The sequence below is a fragment of the Condylura cristata genome, unplaced genomic scaffold (assembly GCF_000260355.1).
Source record: "Condylura cristata isolate star-nosed mole 26May11 unplaced genomic scaffold, ConCri1.0 scaffold00010, whole genome shotgun sequence".
Classification (NCBI taxonomy): Eukaryota; Metazoa; Chordata; class Mammalia; order Eulipotyphla; family Talpidae; genus Condylura; species Condylura cristata.
In genome coordinates, this window is record NW_004567111.1 from 51,823,255 (window position 1) to 51,844,433 (window position 21,179).

The 21,179-nt window shown below is 36.0% G+C and overlaps 1 protein-coding gene across 1 annotated transcript in view; it reads right to left on the minus strand.

Moving 5' to 3' along the window:
• Positions 1 to 13,861: 13,861 nt before the first annotated feature.
• Positions 13,862 to 21,179, minus strand: part of RNASEH2B (ribonuclease H2, subunit B) — a gene marked incomplete at its 5' end in the record, with an annotated part of 53,135 nt that continues 45,817 nt past the window's right edge. The window contains 2 exons of the mRNA XM_012723177.1: positions 13,862 to 14,267; positions 16,952 to 17,032. Coding sequence (XP_012578631.1) covers positions 14,151 to 14,267; positions 16,952 to 17,032 — 198 coding nt within the window. The remainder of the gene's footprint in view (positions 14,268 to 16,951; positions 17,033 to 21,179) is intronic.

A 21,179-nucleotide genomic window follows, 5' to 3' on the forward strand; every position in this document is an offset into this window, starting at 1 on the left:
CCTGACATGTTGAAGCCTGCATTCCTGTGCCTAGAACAATATTTGGCAGGTAGAGGTTGCTCAGTGCATAAAAGTTTATTCCTTGGTTCTTTTTTCCTTTGAACAAACTTGTAATGTGACTAACATTAATATTACACATATACTGATTAAAACACATCAGGTAACAACTGCTTTAATGACTGCGAAGAACCTAACTCCTCTATATATCACATTTAGTTTTTTCCCCTCGTCTGTAGGTTTGATTAGTGTGATACTATCCATAGACCAATTAGGAACAAAAGTGCAATAAATTCTAAAGCGCTAATAGCTGAATTAAAGATTTGGCATTAAAATGTACTAGATAAGCAAAAACTTTACTTAATCTGCAGAATTCATAATGAATAGAGCAAGATGAAGCAGAATTAATCTGATTTTGACTGTCTTAAAATAAAATTCATGGGCCCTCCCTGGTGGCGCAGCGGGTTAAAGCACAGCACTAAGAAGCTAAAGCCACTTCAGCATGAGTTCGATCCTTGTCCTGGAAGTGACCCACATGGCGCAGCAGACCTCTCCTGACATGCCCACTGCTCCCCTCAGCAGTGTACTTGGTCAGTCAGCCTGTTCTGCTCCCACTGTCTCTGGTGAATCCTTTCACCGTCCCTTTGCCTCTGGCCTGTATCCCCAGTTCTATATGCATAAATAAATCTTTAAAAAAATAAAATTCACAACAAACTATTTAAGGATAAATGGACACACTTAAACAGTAACACTAATAAGAATCCTTGGGAGGCATAAAGGAAAGAGGCCTGAGCATCACTCTGACCATTTACAAAACAGGGGCACATCCTTTCTGGTTTACCTTAGAGAGCTGTGGTATAGGTTAGTTTAACCACTGATAGGGCATGCTGTAATGCAAAGTATTGTGAAACATAAGGCAGGAAACCTTTTCCTCAGTCTAACGCTCCTCAGGGAGTGTGCAAATCCCTGTACTTAAGGTGAATAAATCGAATCATTTCTTCCAATTATTTTGATGAAGTCAAAGTCTTTGGACATCTTCCAAGGACATACACACAAGAAACACTCTCACACTTCCTTTCCTAGACCAGGAACTCTTTGCTTCTATAACGAGATTTGTTTGTATGTTGCAGCTAACTGTGGAACTCTCCAGGCTCTGGATTGGTCCTAGAGAAAGGTCTGCTTGGGAAAACAAGGCAGCTAGACCAACTTAACCTTCACCTAGGTTAAGGGGCTCCCTTTCAAACCTTGAAGGGATGACTTCAGGGATATACAAGAAGTTGAGTCAAGACTCTGGAGGAAAGGAATATGGGGTAGAGTCTAGGAGTAGGAGATCATGGGTTTAAGTTCTAGCTTAATTATTTATTAGCACTGTGGTCTCCGGCAAATAATCTGACCTTACTTTTTTAACGGTAAAATGGGGGCAATAGTTCTAATTCTACCAAATGGTTTTTGGAAAACTAAACATAAATTCATGTGAGCAGTGTTTAGAAATGACAAAAAAACTTTGTCAGTCTTTGTTATTATTTCCCAACACCTGTGTTCTTTGTATTTCTTTCAACTGCAGAATAATGTGATCTAAGGAAAAGGACAAAAGGAAAAAATATATACCATAAACACCACAACAGTCAGAAGGAGCATATTGGTGTATCTCATTCCAGTGAAACAGAGGCGATAGGGCAGCTGAAAATATAGAGGGATGTATGGCAGGGCCAGGACTGAATGGATGCTAACTCTAAAGGTACTTTCTTTGTAGGGATAAAGGAGAAGTGGCTTTTCAAGCAGCAGGGATACAGGGAAGGACAGATACCTGTTTACTGTAGTCATAAATCTGCATATGATAGAAACAACACTGTATATCTGTTAAATATATGGGTATATTTTTGTTTCTCACCTACAGATTGCCTTTGCTTTGTTGACACCCAAACAAGAGAAATAAAACCCTGAGAATTGACAGCAGTGCATTACAAATAGACCTGAACAAACAACACACAATTCCATTTGACATCTATGTTAAACCTAAGGGAGGACAGTATACTTGGGAATACATAACCAGGGAAGTGCAGACTTTGAAAGATGAAAGAGTCAGAAAACCAGAGTAAAATGAGAATTTAAATTGAAGATTAAACAGACATAAAAAAGAATGTTGGTAACCTGAGAGCAGTTTCAGAAATATGTATGGTTTGATGGAAATGATGGAAGCTCTTGTGTACACAAATGGTTTTATACTTTGCAGAAATTTTTAATGCTTTCCCCAAACTCAGCACATTAATAAAAAAGAAAAATTATGTATGACAACTAAGGGTCAAAGTATCTGAGTAAGCTAGTCTCCTACTGTTCGGTATAGTGACATTTTTTAAAAGGCTATAGTTTGCAATTCCTTAAAAAATTGGAAAGAGAGCCCTCCTGGTGGTACAATGGGTTAAAGTACAGCATTAATGAAGCTAAAGCCACTTCAGCATGAGTTCAATCCCCACCCTGGAGGCGATCCACATGGCACGGCAGACCTCTCCTGGCCAGCCCGCTGCACCCCTCATCAGTATGCTTCTGTCAGTCAGCCAGTTCTGTTCCCTACTCTGTCTCTGATGAATCCTCTAGCCACCCCTGTACCTCTGGCCTGTACCCCACTTCTGTATGCATCAATAATCTTAAAAAAAAATTGTAAAGAATAGGAGGTATAAGTGTGAGTGTGCATAGAGATACATTCTTATACTCATTACATATTTGAGTCTATGTATCTATGTGCATATAAGCCTATATTATTTGCTCCTAATATTACTTCAGATTGTATGTAAAACCTTCAATTTTCATTCTTCATTATTTATTTTTAAAAAGATTACTTATGCACACAGAACTGGATACAGGCCAGAGATGCAGGGGAAGTGGTGAGAGGACTCACATGAGTCAGAGTGGGGAGTAGCAGGTGGGTCAGAAGAGGTCTGTCACGCCATGTAGATCACCTCCAGGGTTGGGGATTGAACTTGCACTGAAAGGGGCAGGGCTCGCTTCTAATGCTGCATTTTATCCCATTATGCCACCAGCGAGGGCCTCATTCTTCATTTATTTTCAACTCTCAGTTAATGCTACGCATTCTAAGTAAGCATTGGTTCTTTATCTTTAGAGTCAAAGATAAAAATCACATAGAAAACAAAACTGATGATTTATAGCTAAGCTATGGCATAAATTCCCGTTTAATGCTCCCAAAATCCAATGTATAGTGGGGTGACTAGCTAATACTGTGCTTTATAAACCAAAATGTGCTGAGTAGATCTTAGGTGTTCTCACCACACACACACAAACACAAACACAGTAACTATGTGAGGTGATAAATACGTTAGTACCTTGATTGTGGTAATCATTTCAAAAGGCATACACATATAAAAACATTATCTTAACTTTATACATTGTCTTAGTCAATTATACCTCTATAAAGTTGGAAAACATAAAGCTCCTGGGATTGAAGTACTTATACAGATCACATGTATTCTCAAACTTCAATAATTTTGCTTGTGGGTTTGATATAAATAATCTCTAAATGCCATTAACAACATAATAATGATATTAACATTGCATATAAACACTGTATCCTAACTTCAAATCTGGTGACACAGATAAAATCACTACAGCATGTGTAGTTCAACTAACTGACAGAAGAAAAGTCATAGCCCTTTCATCTACAAAGATTAAAGAGCATATCTATTTACTTTTATTTAAACATAAACAAGCAGTTAATAAATGAGTTTATGAATATGTCCCTGGAAAATTCACTCTTAGAAATGAACACTGAACTTCAAAATCAGTCAATGCAGCATTACTTGCAATAATCAAGACTTGGAAGCACCCAAGTGCTCGTCAGTAGCAAACAGCTGAAAAAAGAGGACATGGTTTTTCCAAAAAGGATACCATGGACTTTTTTTTTTAAGGCAATTCTGTAATTTTCAACAACATGGGTGGATTTAGAGGGTATTGTACTAAACGAAATAAGACAGAGAAAGACAAACACTATGATTTTATTTACACTTAGAACATAAAGTGACAAAACAAAATCCAGCTCTTTCAGAAACTAAGAACAAAATAGTGGTTACAAGAGGTGAAGGAGAAGGTAGATTGGTAAATCAGATAAAAAGTTAATTGTGAAGGACTGAAACTAGACTTTTGTTAGCAAACAAAGTATAGTTTATACAGATGTTGATTTATAATGTTATATGCCTGAAATCTATATAATGTAGTAAGCCAATGCTACTATAAGACATTTAAAAAAAGACAAATTTATTTTTGTAGAACTGGGGTGTAGGAAAGAGATGCAAGGGATGAGAGCATTCACCGGAGACAGAATGGGGAGCAGAACATGCTTAATGAAATACACTGCTGAGGGGATGAGACGGAAAAGCTCTTGTTGCACCAAATATGGGTTAGCTCCCTGGCGGGGGTCAAACTGTTAGGTCTTAGTGGTGACAGTGCTAGGCAACACCTAGGCCACAGCGAAGACCCTATAAGACTTTTTTTAAAGATTTATTTATTTATGCACACAGAGCTGGGGTACAGGCCAGAGGTGCAGAGGCAGTGTGAGGATTCACCAGAGACAGAGTGGGGAGCAGAGTGGGGAGCAGAACAGGCAGATTGACCAAGTACACTGCTGAGGGGAGCAGCGGGCTGGTCAGAAGAGGTCTGTCACGCCATGTGGTCACCTCCGGGGCAGGGATAGAACTCATGCTGAAGTGGCTTTAGCTTCTCAGTGCTGTGTTTTAACCCGCTGCCCCACCAGGGAGGGCCCTATAAGACATTTTTTTAAAAGTCCAAATGGGACAACTAGATCTGAAGATTACAATATATGAAATAAAAATTCATTAACAGGTTAAAAGAAGATGAAAAAATATAAGAGAAAATAATCTTGAAAATACAGCAAGATAAATGATCTAAAGTAGAACAGCAACAATTAAAAAACTCACTGAAAGGCCCGGTAGGACAAACTGTCTAGTGTACATGGAACTGAAGAAAAAAGGGGGGAGAACAAACAGAAAAAAAAAAATTTGAATATTGGCCAGAAATTTTCAAAACTTAATGAAAATTATAAACTCAAAAATGTAAGGTTAATGAATCCACAAACAAGAGAAGCACAAAGAAAACCATATTAACATTATAATCAATATGAAAATTAATAATAAAGGGGGAAAAGTCTTAAAAGAAGCTAGGGAGAAAAGGGGAAACCTTATGTAAATAGGAAGAAACAGAAGAATAATCACAGATGTTTTATCAGAAATTAGACAAAGGCAGGAGACAATGACTGACAGGATCAAAGAAGTTAATATAGCTTTAGTTGGACTAATCTAGTAAACAATAAAGCAGACACAAATGTCTAAAACAGGTATGAAAGAGGGAACTTCACTATAGATCCACAGACATTAAAGGAAAATGAAAACATGACAAACAACTTATGCCAATAAAGTGGACAACCTACATGAAACAGACACATATCATGAAGACATAAATGACTAAAATTGGCACAATAAAACAGGAGATTAGAATAGTTCTATATCTATTATAGAAATTGGATTATTAACTTAAAAACTTTCCCAGAAAGAAAATTTCAGGCCCAAAGACTTCATTGGTGAATTCTGTCCAACATAAAAGGAAGAAATAATACTAACATCCCATAAGCCCTTTGATGAAGAGAGATTATTTCTGACCTTATAAGTCCAGTTTTACTCTGATACTAAAATTAGACAAAAATCATTAAAACTAAAAGCATAGGCCAAATTTTCTCATGAAAAGAGACAAACATTTTAACAAAATATCAAAAGTGAAACACAATATATATTTATAAAAAGAAAATATATTATGATCAAGCAGGGTTTGGCTCAGGAATTTAAAGTTAGTTTAACATTTAAAAATCAATCAACACATTATACATATTAAAAGATTATGGTGTTCTGGAAGTGGTTGTGGTGTGGTAACATGTATTTGAAGAAGTGAGGTGGTTGTGGTGTGGTAACATGTATTTGAAGAAGTGTGAACCTACATCCCCAAATGCATAGTGTTGTAAACCAAGGTTACCTTGGCTTTCCAAAAAATAATACAATTAAAAAATAAATTTTAATTTCTCAAAAAAAAATATGCCTTTACTAAAGGTAAACTGTATTTTCATCTCAACAGATGACAAGCAATTATTCAACAAAATTTGAAGCCTATTCCTGATACAGAAATTTGCAGTGAAATGAGAATGGTATGGTACTTCTTAAATCTGATAAAAGAAATCTGTAAAACCCATACACATATAATAGGCAAAATGAAAATGCCTTGTGGCTAGATCCTGGTTTTTAAATATTGTTCTCCACTAAAAGGAACCTGGATCCTTGGGAAAAAAATGTTTATTCCAAAGTTGGGCAGGGAAAGTATAACAATATATTAATATCTATCACAGAAGTAAGGATACCTTAAAATCTATGAAGCATATTAAAAAGATACTGGAGTCAGCTTGAGGGACTCCCAATAGCCATTTTGGGACAATATCAGCATCAAAATAATAATAAAATAATGCAACATAATACAATTCACTAGAAAATATTAAAATCTTTGAAGGAAATAAAGGGATCCAAATGATGTCAGAGAAGTTTCCTTGTTTTGCTCCCAAGAAAATCATCCAGTTTAACCTGTGGAATATGATACCCAGAAAATTTCATGGCTTAGCATGAAACTTGAACAGTTCTTGGATATCGGAGACCAAGCAGATACATCAGAGGGGAAAAGAGGAGATTCATGCTTCATTGGATAAGAGGTGGGTGGTGGGAGGCTATAGTACAAACTGCAGCAAGGCCATTTAGCAGTCCCTCAAGCAGTGGTCCTGGGAAAGGGAGAGCCGAACCTTGTGAAGGCACAAACTCTTGACCCTGGGAAATGTGTGCAGCAGAACTGGGGTGCTCAGCAAGACCAGGCCCTGAGTGAGAAGAATGACAGTGCACTGTACTATGTACCCCAGACCCACCCTGTGGGACTGGTACTTTCTTTGTGAAAGCTTGATTTGACAGCAGTCTTGAGTCTGATATACTACTGAGGAGGGCTACTGTTGCCATAGACATGAGCTTGCCTAACTCTCACTCTTGAACATTCAAAACAGTGGCTTGACTCCTCCAGGCCTATTTTCCTGACTCAGTAAATGCAAGATCAGGTCTCCAGACCTACAGATGCCTGGAAAACCTTAGCATCTAAAAATCATATAAAAATCATAGCTACTTGCTGGAAAGATAGAAGTAGTTCAAATGTATAAGCTAATACTACAGCTTTTTTTTTTTAAAATAGGGAACTCTAAAGAAAAATGAGCAAAAACCACAATAACTCATCAAAAAATGGGCAGAAGAGCTACGAAGGTACTGCTCTAAAGAAAAAATGCAGATGGCCAGCAGGCATAGGAAAAATGTTCAACATCACTTATAGTAAGGGAAATGCAAATTAAAGCCACAATGAGATACCACCTCACACCAGTGAGAATGGCACATTTTAAAACAACTAGCAACAGCAAATATTGGCAAGGATGTGGAGAAAAAGGAACTCTCTGCACTGCTGGTGGGAATGCAAACTAGTACAACCACTGTGGAAAACTGTTTGGAGGTTTCTCAAACTGCTAAAAATAGAGCTTCCATATGACCCAGCAATTCCACTCCTAAGTATCTACCCAGAAGACACAAAAACACTGATTCAAATGGACACCTACACCTGCACCTCATGTTTATTGCTGCTCTATTTATAATAGAGAAGATGTGGAATCAACCCAAATGCTCAAAAATAAAAGACTGGATTAAAAAGACATGGTACATATACACAATGGAGTATTACTCAGCAATCAAAAGGCTCATGCCTTTTGCAGCAACATGGATGGAGCTGGAAGGCATCATGCTTGGTGAAATAAGCCAGAAAGAAAAAGAAAAATTACTGTATGGTTTCACTCATAGCAGGAGTGTAAGGGAAGAGGGAGAAAAAAAAGAGAGAGACAAACAAATGTTATTACAAAAATGAAAACAATGAACAACTATAAACTAGAGACATTTTGTGACAGTTGAAGGGGGAATGGGATTGGATCTGGGGTGGAAAGATGGCACACAGGTGAATTGGTGGTGGGAAGCACATGGAGATTATCATTGAAATGGAAAAATGCACAAAATGAAAAATGATTTAAAAAAATTTTAAGAAAGAATAAAAAAGAAAACTGTTTAAAAAAAAACCCACAATAAATGGCAACTTGAGACCTTGTGATAAACAATTCAGAGAACAATTCATCACAAGGAGAAAACAATTGTCTAGATCCAACCACAAATATATGAAGAAATTATACTCCTTAAAAATATGTACATTAAAATATATGTATCAAATAAAGTAACATCAGAATATGTAAGGAAACTTACTAATCTGAAAACAGACATTGGCAATATGATAGCAGTAGGGATCTCAACACCCCATATTCATCAAAGAACATATCAGCCAGACAGAAAGTCAATAACAAAACAACAGCCTTTATTGGTGGGACTAGAAATTGTGGGGTTAATAGATATGTATATGGCATTGCATTCCCAAAAAGCTCAATACACAGTCTTTCAAGTACATATGGAACACCCTCAAGAATAGAACACATATTTGACCACAAAATAAATGTCAATAAATTCATGGAGATTGAATTCATACCAAGTATCTTCTCTGATACTGATGGTATCAAACTAGAGATCAATCACAAAAAGGCAGGAAAACCTTTAGAATGTGGAGACTAAACATAATGGATATATGCAAAAATCAAAAAAATTTTAAAACAGGGGCCCCCCTGGTGGTGCAGCGGGTTAAACCACTGCAATAAGAAGTTAAAGCCACTTCCGCATGAGTTCTATCCCCAGCCCCAGAGGTGACCCACATGGCGCGGCAGAACTCTCCTGACCTGTCCGCTGCTCCCCTCAGCAGTGTACTTTGATGATCTGCTCCCCACCCTGTCTCTAGTGAAGCCTCTCATCCTGCACCTCTGGCCTGTACCCCAGTTCTGTATGCATAAATAATCTTAAAAAAAAAATGGATACAAATAAGAAGACATGAACTACCAGACCTATAGGACATAGCCAAATGAGTACCAAGAGGGAAATATATAACAATACAGGCCCATATTAAGAAAATCTAACCTTAAAGTACTATAAAAAGGACAAACTTCCACGGTAGTAGTAAGAAGGAAGGAATAAAAATTAAAGCAGAAATAAATGAAATACATATCAAAAAGACAGTCTAAAAGATCAGTGGAACCAAAGCCAGTTCTTTAAAAAATTAAATAGATAAACCTCTTAAGCTCACAAAAAAAAAGGAGACCATATTAATAAAGAATCATATACAAAAGAGGAAAGGTTACACAAAACATTTCAGAAATAGAGAATCATAAGAGATTACTATGACCACATGTATGCCCATAGGTTGAATAACCTAGAAGAAATAGGGAAATTCTTAGAAATAATACAACTTTCTGAGACTTAATAGTAAAGAAATAGAAAACCTGAACAGATCAATTACAAACAAGGAAATTGAAACAGCCATCAAAAGTCTCCCCAAAACTAGAAGTCCAAGAATAGATGGTTTCATTAGTGAGTTCTACCAACATTTGAAAGACAAACTAATACCTGTTTTCAAACTCTTCCAAAAAAACCTGAAGGGCATACGTATTCCTATATTTACTGTAGCACTATTTTTACAATAGTCAAGTTATAAACACAATCTAAGTGCCATCTCTCTCTCTCTCTCTCCCTCTCTCTCTCACACACACACACATGAAATACTAAGCTATCAAAAGAGATATTTACACTCTTGCCATCTATAAAATTAAGGATGAAAATGGAGGGAATATATCAAGTGAAATAAATCAGAATGAGAAAAACAATTCTGGGTGATGTGAGACATAAGCAGACTATTAAGAAACAAAGGATCAGTAAAAACTGAGCCAGTAACAAACCCTAGATATCTGTTTCTAGAATTAAGGTTTGGAAGGGGAAGAATGGACAGCCAGCTGTGGAGGAGCACAATGAGTGTGTGGTGGAGGACTATGGGTGACTTAGAGGGTGTGCTGTGGTAGCATACACCTACAAAGGTGTGATCCTATATCTCTGCATTACATACACAGTGGTAAACCAATGTCAGCTCAATTAAAAAAAAATTTAAAGTAAAAAAATAAAAATCTATATATCCACATTGATAAAAGTTCATAAATCAGTAAACAAATGAAGGCCCTTTTTTGTAGAAAAGTTTTAACTAAAAATAAAAGAAGTAAAAATAGGATAAATCATTGAGACAGAAAAATCAATTATATATTCTAAAATTTGGGGGTGACTGATAAGAACTAGTATACTTGTAAGTGCTAGGGTGTTTATAATTTGCTAATTACAAAGAAAAAAGATAACTACACAGTAGGTAAAACTCATGGACACTACCTTATTCAAGTGCTCAATGTTACTATCATTGGTCACACGGTGACTCCTGATGGGACACTGAGAAAGACATGTATCACTGTGTACACTCAAAAGGTATGACTTTAATTTATTCTAAAGGAAACATTAGACAAACTCAAAGGAAGGAATCTTATCCCAGCTAACTAGCCTATATACTTCAAAAACATCAAGGGCATGCAAAATAAAGAACAGGTGAGAAATTCTGCACTTTAAAGAAGACTATAAGAAAATAAAAGACAACTCAAAAAAACCCAAGATAAACAATCCAGTCAAAAAATGGACTGAAGTTAAGAGACACTTCTACAAAGAGGGAATGAAAATAGCCAACAGGATCATGAAAAAATGTTCAACTACCCTCATTTTTAGGGAAATGCAAGTCAAAACCACAATGAGATACCTACCACCTTAAGCAAGTAAGAATGACACATATTAAAAAAACTACAACAATGTTGGCAAGGATATGGTGAAAAAAGAACTGTCCTACAGTGGTGGTGGGAATGCAAACTGGTCCACCCACTATGGAAATGGAGCCACCATAAGACCCAGCAATTCCACTCCTAGGGATCTACACAAAGGACTCAAAACATTAACACAAAATGACACCTGCAGCCCTATGTTTACTGCAGCACTATGTATAATAGGTAAGACTTGGAAACAACCCAAATGCCCAAAAACACATGATTGGATCAAGAAGATATAGTACACAAGATACAGTACATATACACAACAGAATAATATTTGGCAATCAAAAGATAAACTCATGCCATGTACAACAACTTGCATGAAGCTAGAAGGATGCTCAGTGAAATAAGTCAGAAGGAAAAAGAAAAATATTGGATTGTTTTACTTATAAGAGGAATATAGGGGAAACAAGAGGTCAGGGAAAAAATAAAAAAAATAAAAACACAACAAAACCAAACAAATATAAACAGACATCTATAAATCAGAGGAAGGGGGAGGAAGGGGAAGGAGAAGGATCAAACGAGAAAGGGAAAGAGCATGGGTGAATTGGTGGTAGAAATTTTATGGGGACTATACAGAAGAAAATAAACATCAAGCAAAAAACAATGAACAATGATGTATAATATATATAAGTAAATTATTAAAAGATAACCATTTCTGCAATAAAAATTAAACACATGTATGAAACAAAACAAAAAGGTTCAGTGCGGGACAGTTTACCACTGATATTTCTTAAAATTTTCCAGAAACAGAATACTACTATACAAAATTAATCCTTCTAGAACATTGAGAAAAAGGACAACTGATATAATTTTAATACTAAACCAAAAAAAAAAATGCTTTATATATAAATTTTTAAAGTCCTGAATGTTACGTCTTAAAAACTAGATTTGATAATGACTAAGTCTTACAGAAGAATCCACTATACTATATGTTATCTATTGCCATATGGCAACTCAGTAGCTTAACAGTAATAAAAATCCTACAGTCATCTCAAGAGGTGCCAAAAATACATTTGGTAACAACCAACAACAATCAATAATGTAACTTTAAAAAAACTAAGTATAGAAGGGTGCATGAAAGATGGATAGTGTCAGGATTAATGGTAAAGCACACTAATAAAATCAAAAATTAGACTAAGATGACTACCATTGTACTCTTCAACACTGTTCTCAATATTTCACTCATATCATATCGTATATCATATATCATATCATATCATATCAAAGTGGTATAAGTATTAGGAAGAATTGCAAGTAATTTCTTTGAAATAAGATTACAAACTTTGCTATGTGTCAAAATATCTAACATGGAACGCTATTACAATAACAGTTTAGTAAATTGGTATTTAAAAGATAATATATAAGGGCCCTCCCTGGTGGTGCAACTGGATAAAGCACAGCACTATGAAGCCATCTGCAGCCACTGCAGCATGAGTTTGATCCCCAGTCAGCACTATGAAGCTATCTGCAGCCACTGCAGCATGAGTTTGACCACCCACATGGCATGGCAGACCTCTCCTGTCCCTCCGGCTGCTCCCCTCAGCAATGTATTTCAGTAAACCCTCCTGTTCTGCTCCCTACTCTCTCTGGTGAATCTGCTCACCATCACACCTCTGGCCCACACCCCAGTTCTTGTGTGAATAAATAAATCTTTTTTAAAGAAGATAATTTATAAAAGTATAAAACTTTACTACAGAACAGTCAAAGGTCTAGCAAAGAAAATACATCATTGATAGCAATAAAAATACCTAGAGATACTTCCTAAAAATAAGCTTACCAAAGGTAAGTAACCAAGTGTTAGTGAAAGATAAAATTAGGATTTTAGTAAATATAGAGAAATATTTTATTTCTGAGTGAGAACAGTTAACACAGAACTTTGAAAGATGTTGTTATTTCCCCAAATAACTAACAAAATATCAAGAAGAGCTGCACTGGAACTTACTCTTGGAATCTGACACACAAAACAAAATCCAAGAGAGCTAATATAAGAAAAACAAACAGGTCAGAATATAATCAGAGTCTTAGTTTACAGCATATTTAAACACAAATCCTCTATATGATTTAAGTAATTAAACACAGAGTAAAGATTAACTAATAAAAATTAGGAGAAAATAAATGACCAGTTAACTTTCTAATAAAGGAAAACATTCTCCAACTATAATACCCATGTAAACAACAAAAAAATCATACACAAAATTAAAGGCGATTTACAAGCCAAGAAATAAGTTCATTATAAAAACTAACAACCCTTAAGTCTTCTTTTAGAGTCAGTAAGAAGAATACGGGCACTCCAATAATTTAACAGAGGACATATACAGATGATTCTCTGACATATGATTAGGAAAAAATGTTCAATATCAATACTAAGAAGAAAAATGAGAAAACCACAATAAAATGTCTCTCTCCCACTTACTTGCAACTATAAAACTCACAACACAGTGGCCCTGAATAAGGTATCACATCCCCATCTCAGAGTGCAACATCCTGTAACTTTTCCGTGAAACAGTCTCACAACACATTATTTGGAAAACTTAGTTATGAACTAATAATCCTACATATAAAAACCCACTCTAAGGAAATAATAAAAGATGTGGACAAATGTTTACATATAAGCCAATTTTGTATACAACAAACATTTTTTAATTATCTAAATACTCAAAATTGGATGATCATTAAATAAAATATCCAAATAATTAAAAATTATTGTCATTAAAAAGACATATTAATAAAGAATACTTTAGTAGTCTGGGAAAATTTTCACAACATGATGTTGTCAAGGAAAAGGTTATAAAAATACCATTTAAGATTTATCAAAACCTTAAGGCTTTAAAATAGTAGCTTATCTAATAATTTTCTTATCAAATTTCTTTTAGTATATTGAAAACCTTAGAACTACAGCTACCAAGTGGCAAAGTTGTATAAAAAAACAGGCATACATTCAAATATTGTCCAATGTTAGTTTATTGAGGAAACTGTGATGTTGTATGTTACTTCTATTGACTCACTTTTTTCTTCATTATGTAAAATAAGACGTGAAGCTACATAATTACTTTCCCATATTTTGTTCAGGAACACAAAAAGCAAATACAAAGAAATGTTCAAGTAAATGTAAAAACCGCCCCCTCTTTTTTTCAGCAAAAGGTTATTATGAAGGCTAAGTACAGTGACATGAAAGATATGAAATGAATCACATCGAAGAAAAATATTTTTGCTAGATTTCATTTTCAAAGTTTCAAATCTTTCCAACTTTTTTTATATTTTTTGCACCAAAAAAGGAATCGATACTTTTCATTCCACTTTTGTCAACTTTAGCCAAAGCCTTCTGCGCTGCAGTCATTTTGCTATTTTTCTGTTAATGAAAATAAGAGAAAAATAGTTTCAAATGTAACATTCATACGTCATGGTACAAATCAAACAAGACCCTTCATGTCTCAAAAATTCACTAAGCACTAAGGGAGGTAAGTATTCCCTGCTAACACGCTTCACAAGAGAGTGATATATTTTAAGAAGTTCTGATTTCTATTCAGAATTCAAACCTAAGGAACAATATATGTGAAAAGGGGCAGGAGACAGAACTGCCGCCTTCTAAGGAATGGAATGTTACAACCAATGGTTACTTAGAGGGTGCATTAAATGCAGCAACAAACAATGGGGCTGACACAGGCAGCAATTGTCAGAGAGGAATTACAGCCTGTATTACCACATGATGAATAATTCATACCAATTTACCCTCTGATTTTTTTTTTTCATGGGCTATATGGGAAACCAAAGACTATGCTATTGTATTCAAACGAAAACCCATATTGCAAAGCCCCCCAGACCAGTAGGATAGCTGCCCTACTACAAAAAAAAAAAAATTATGTTCTAAAAAACTGACTCCAAATATCGCTGCCTTGTAAATTTCCCTTCCTGGTCACTGTTGTTTGCTTTTTCTATGTCCTGTGCTATAGCAAGCATTAGCAGAAGATAAATAGCAGTTAATTTTACTTGTGCAGCAGAATCATAAATTATGGGAATCAGCAAAGAATAAAAAATTAGCTGTCTTCATGGGAGCTGTGAGACAAAGTCATTGTCAAAGGATCTTTTAAGGACACAATATATGGTCCCTGAAATCGTGCTTCTCACATTTTGTCACTTATAATTTAGTAGGCTTATTTTTTGACTGGCTGGTGAAAAGCGACAGTCTCTTTGAGACAAGCTCTCCCCTGCATTTAACTGACATCCTGGTCCAACCCCTTATCTTACTGGTGCTGTGCCCAAGTAGATTACAATGAGAAGTAGCATTTAGAAATATTTTTCAGAGAGAAACTAAAAAAAATGTCCCTGCTTATTAGCTGATACTTCCAGGCGTGGTAATGTTCTTTAATTGAACAGTTGTTTATTAAAACATGTTCAAGTATGACAACTGACTGCAGACAAAGAGATTCTATGGACATGTAATGCTACAGCCAAGCAATATTTATTGAGCATTTGCTATATACTATTTAGGCTTTGGGGCTATCTTAGTAAATGACAGCCTGAACTTCAGAAGCTTAAGAAAAAAGTCCCTGTTACAAAAAGCACTGAGATAACGAGCTATCATAAACTGGATTATCTTCTGATATCACACAGCCAGGTAAATGAAAGAAAATAAAGAAAAATAAAGAAAAAAATGTTTTTAAGCTAATAAGGACAGTGTGATTTGGTGATGGGAAACCCAAGGGGATTGCAACTGAGATGGAAAAAAGCACAAAAAATAAACATACGCACACACACACACACACACACAAAGTTCCTTCCCATTAAAAAAAAAAAGATATTAAGGACTGTGAAAGTTTACTGTTTTAGGGGAAGTTATCTTGGAAAAGATAAGGTCTTTTTAAGTATAAAAATAGTAAGAATATAATAAAAAGATAACTTCTATATTTAATTCTCAGAAAAATTTAAAACTGCTAAAAATCAACTGAAAAGGCTAAATAAAAAATAGGAAAATTATTTGTACCCTCTATCATGAAAAGTATTAATAGCATTAGTTCAGAGTGAGCTATTACACATCAACAAGAAAAACATTACTAAGAACAATATAAAAACAAGGAAGGGACATAAATTGACAATTTGCAAAAATACAAATGGGAAATAAGGACTTGGGGGAAAATTAACTTTTCCAGTTAAGGAAATGTAGCCTAATTAGATAGACAGAAATTTTCAATAAAAATATTATTCAGTATTAAGAATGAACAATGAATACTCACCAGCAATTATGGCTGGGAGTGTAAATTTCAATGGCAGTTTTGAAAAGCATTTTTACTACCCATCATATATCTCAATAATCACATAAGAACTTGTTTTCTAAGCTCTTACTCTTATTTCTAAATTGTGTTTGATGAAATAATAAAAAATATAGACTATAAATAATGCTTATCACTTCACTAAAACAAAAATTAAAAAAGCAGAAATAACATTGTCAAAAAATGATTAAATTATTATTCCACACAGTAAAATAACACACATAATTGAATATAATAAACTATTGATAATTTTCAAAGAATACTTAATGACATATGAACATTTTCACAATATAGTAAGTGAAAACCAAAACTGAAATACATATAATGCCTATTTTAAAAGCTATGTATAGATTTTAAGGCATGTATAAGATAAAATTTAGTAAGAAGTGTTACAAAAATATTTGGAGTGAATGCTGAATAGTGAAGTTATTAATAACTTTTATCATCATTATAATTTCTGGGAAGCTCTGGACAGCAGATTTGACAAAATGCTCCTTCCCTCTCTGCTCTACCCAATCACTCAATACAAAGCAAAGGTTAGGCACATGTTGGCTAAGTATGTTGCATTTCTTTGAGTCATAAAAAAATCTTCCTTGCCTAATATTTTCATTGTCATTTGACTATTAAGTCAGGAAAAAACTCAAATGAACAATTCTTTAGGGTTAAACTGATAGAATCATAATCAAGAGTGCAATTGTTCCCCATGTCCTCATGCAACACCCCCCACGGAGTTCAAGTGTATGCTACTACACCTGGACACACATACCTTTTCAGTCTTCAAATCTTTAGTGTTAAACTTAGTGTAATCTTCTTTTGCTTCTACAGGCTCATCTGATAACTTTGCTTTCTGCAATTCAGAGCAGTGAAGTGGGGTCAAATGTCACCTTGACACTTAGACCATGCTTTAAAAAAAAAGTTCAATTTGGACCTACTTTGAGGCAACAGACACTGCAACAGCCTTACTTTTTATGGGCTCCTTCACATCTTGCTAGTTATCTGGGAACAAAGTCACATGTTCCTTCGAGAAGCAACTTTGGTGATGTGGGAAAATGACTAGTTAAGTCTGTGAGCCACCCCTTGGCCAATCTATAGTAATAATGACCATATACTTTGCACGCACCAGGGACAGAGGCCTCTAGGTGACTACAGACTTCAAGGGTGGATGGAGCAGGCAAACAGTCGAGACTAGAATTCTCTCTAAGGGGGCACCAGGAGGCCAGCAGGATACTCTACTTTATTCACCTCCTGGACTATTTAATGCCCATGTAGGAATACAGGAATGGCATCATTCTATCATTATCATCTTTGCATAGTTTTGCATTCTTATCTCTTTGAAAGCCAATTATCTAATTTTATCCACATAAGAACAACCTGGCAAAGTAAGCAGTGGTCAGGAGAAGGAAGCACAAGAGAGATTAAATAAATAGCTTAAGGTCACCTGGCAGATGACTTAGAGACAGGTCTCAATTTTTATACCAAATGACCTTTAATTAGGTAGTGTGCAACAAAGTCAGTCTTTATTTCATGTTTTCACCTTTCACAACAGCTCTTTGTAACAATGAATGTGAGGATCATGTCAAGAGCTACACTATGGTCTTACTGTTCATAACTTAGAAGGAATAGTGATACAATAGAAGGCACACAGCAGAAAACCTTGATGCTTAACACGGAATTAACTGCATGGTGGTCAAATGAAAATAGTTAAAAATCTTCAAGCTTTTTGTGGATATACCAGGTTGACAAGACCCAACATGAATTGGTCTAAGGGAATGCATATTTATTGCCAGTTTCATTCTTTATAATCCAGCTTTTGCCAACAAAGAATTGGTAGAACTGGTGCTAAAAGATGCCACAGCGCATACAACATGAAGGGATAAGACAACATGCTAGGGCATCCTAGATAGATCATACAACGTGGGAAAGACTTCTCTCAGCAACCCATCAACCTCTATTGAATGGATTTTAAAAAGACAAATTTATCTTGCATGAATAACCTACCATACAAATGAAATGTATATAAGAAACTTTCTTAAGAATCTGTATCTGCAAAGGGTATTAGGTAATGTGTATTTTTACTAGAAAATAATCAGGAGAGTAGAACTCACAGGTAATAATGATGAAGTGTATAATTTCAAATCACAAAAAGATTACAGTTATAAGCTTTTTTGTGTTCCTTCTAAGTGGCAAAATATTCCTAATACAGATGTGATTATAAACAATTGTATATGCTTACTTTTCACTGATAAGTCAGTTAAGAAGTGTTTATGGTGGGAGCTTAATATGGAAATTGCTACCTAATAAAGGTAAAACATTTAATAAGATGACCAACTTGTTCAGGTGTTTTAATAGCATCTCTTAAGATACCAGTTATAAGTGATTAAAAAAAAAAAAAAAAGATTGTGGGAGCCCTCCCTGGTGGCGCAGTGGGTTAAAGCACAGCACTAAAAAGCTAAAGCCACTTCAGCATGAATTCGATCCCCGCCTGCACCTGAGGTGACCCACCTGGTGCTGCACACCTCTCCTGACCTGCCCGCTGCTCCCCTCAGCAGTATGCATTGTTGATCTGCCTGTTCTGCTCCCCAGTCTGTCTCTGGTGAATCCTCTCACTGCCCCTGCACCTCTGGCCTGTACCCCAGTTCTGTATAAATAAATAACTAAATCTTAAAAAAAAAAAAAGATTGTGATCGTTTCTGCATATAACTAGGTTTCATGTTATTCCTAGCACACTGTGGAATATGTTGAAAAAAACATCATTGTATACAATTTTTGTTATTTAAATGGCCAAGTCAGTACAGATTTGAAAAAAAAAAGTTTCAGAAGAGATGATGTGGCTCAGAAAGACTTAACAAAGTATATGACTAAAGAGGTATTGGTGAGAAGAGCAGAGGCCACAGGAACCATTGCCAAGACTGCTCTTAGCATTTTTACAAATGATTTGAAAGAAGGAACTCAGGAGCACCTCCAAATACACTGATTAGATTAGCTCTGGTAGCTGACAGAGACTGAAAGGAGCAAAGTTTGAAAGATAAGCTTCAACATAGACAAACATATAATAATAAGAGAAAAATAATGCAGGACATATTAATGACAGCAAGTTCCAGACTATCGATTACAATACAGACACAAAGATACCTAATAACTGCTGCAACCTATTTCTTGAAAACAATCAACTATATTACTGTAAAAGTCAATCAAATCATGGACAGACAGGACAGCTAGCAGAAAACATCCTTCTCTTGTTTAAACTATAATACCATTTCTAGTACAGATTGCAACAGGCACATTGAAGCCCCAGGAAGACATGATCAAGTAGAAGATGACCTCAAAAGCAACTAATTCAGGAGATGAAGCTGAGATTTGGGACAGAGAAGATGCTGAGATCTAAATCAGACCTTGGCAAACTGCAGCCCATGGGCCAAAGGCAGCCGGCTGCCTGTCTTTATAAATGAAGTGTTACTGGAACACAGCCGTGCTGATTCATTTATGAATATCTGTGGCTGTCTCTGCTGTAACAGCAGAGCTAAGCAGCTGTGACAGAGACCATCTGCTTCATGAAGCCTCAAATATTTATCATCTGGCCTTTAAAGAAGTTTGTTCACTCTTTATCTAAATCATAAATAATGAAATTACAAATGACTTAAATTCTACAAATTAAAATGAGAAGATAGAAAACTAGGTAAGAAAAAATAAAATCACAAAACATCTCACTCCAGCAAGTATCAAAAGCTAAAATAAAACCCTCAAAAACAGGTTTAGGTCCATTCATGAACTAATTCTTAGTTACTAAGGAAGACAGATATTTGGGAGGAAGAAATAAGCTTACTTTTTAGAGGAAGAAAAAAATAAATAAGCAAGTATACATATCTTCTTAACTTTTTTTTTTTAAGATTTATTTATTTGTGCATACAGAACTGGGGTACAGGCCAGAATTGCAGGGGTGATGTGAAGATTCACCAGAGGGGGGCGCAGAATAGGCAGACTGACGAAGTACACTACTTGAGGGGAGCAGTGGGCAGGTCAGGAGAGGTCTGTCATGCCATGTAGTCACCTCCAGGGAAGGCGGGTATCAAACTCACGAGGAAGTGGCTTTAGCCTCTTAGTGCTGTGCTTTAACCTGCTGCACCACCAGGGAGGGCCCTATATCCTCTTAATTTTAACAAGACAATTGTGTCTCTGTCTCCTAGTGCTTCTGTCAAAGGTTAACTTCTAAGCTAAAGCATGAGTCTGACCTACAATGGGCTTTCCAGATCTCACAGCAACTCACTGACTTCTGCTTGGTGCTTTTCCTCCAGAGAGGAAAAGATAAACCTCCTTTGAAAATCTGCTGAACGTGGCCCACAGTTAACACCGATGCACTTTAAATTTGCACTCTAAATTTGTGGTCTTTTTTCTAAAAAAGTATTTTTTGAGCCACCACTACCTCCAAACAGGATATGACACAAAAAAATTCTGAACATGTTGGCCACCTTGAAGGCAGGGAAAAAAGAAAGCTGTTTAACATCCATGTGTTGTCCAGTGTCCATTCTCAAGGCATTCATTATTTTGCTGGCTGGACAATAATCTCACTGACAAGCTAGTGCCAGTGTTTAATTTACTTCCCTTAGGTCTCTCTAGTTTGAAAGTCAGGCCTGGACTGAGGGGTGTAGCTTCCATCAGGGATGGTTTATGACTGGTTTCTCTACTCTCCACATCTGGGAATAAACACAGATTGCAGCCCTGCCGTCAAGGAGCAGAGGGCGGCAATCTGGTAATATCTGGAAGGGCAAAAGTTTTCCACTAGCAGGCAAAAATCACACACAAATTGCATTGCTCATTTCAAGTACATCAAAAAAAGAATGGTTGAGCCCTCCCTGGTGGGCAAGGGGTTAAAGTGCAGCACTCGGAAGCCACTGCAGCATGACCCACATGGCGTGGCAGACCTCTCCTGTCTGGTCCACTGTCCCCTCAGCAGTGTATGCCAGTCAGTCTGCCTGTTCTGCTCCCTAGTCTTTGGT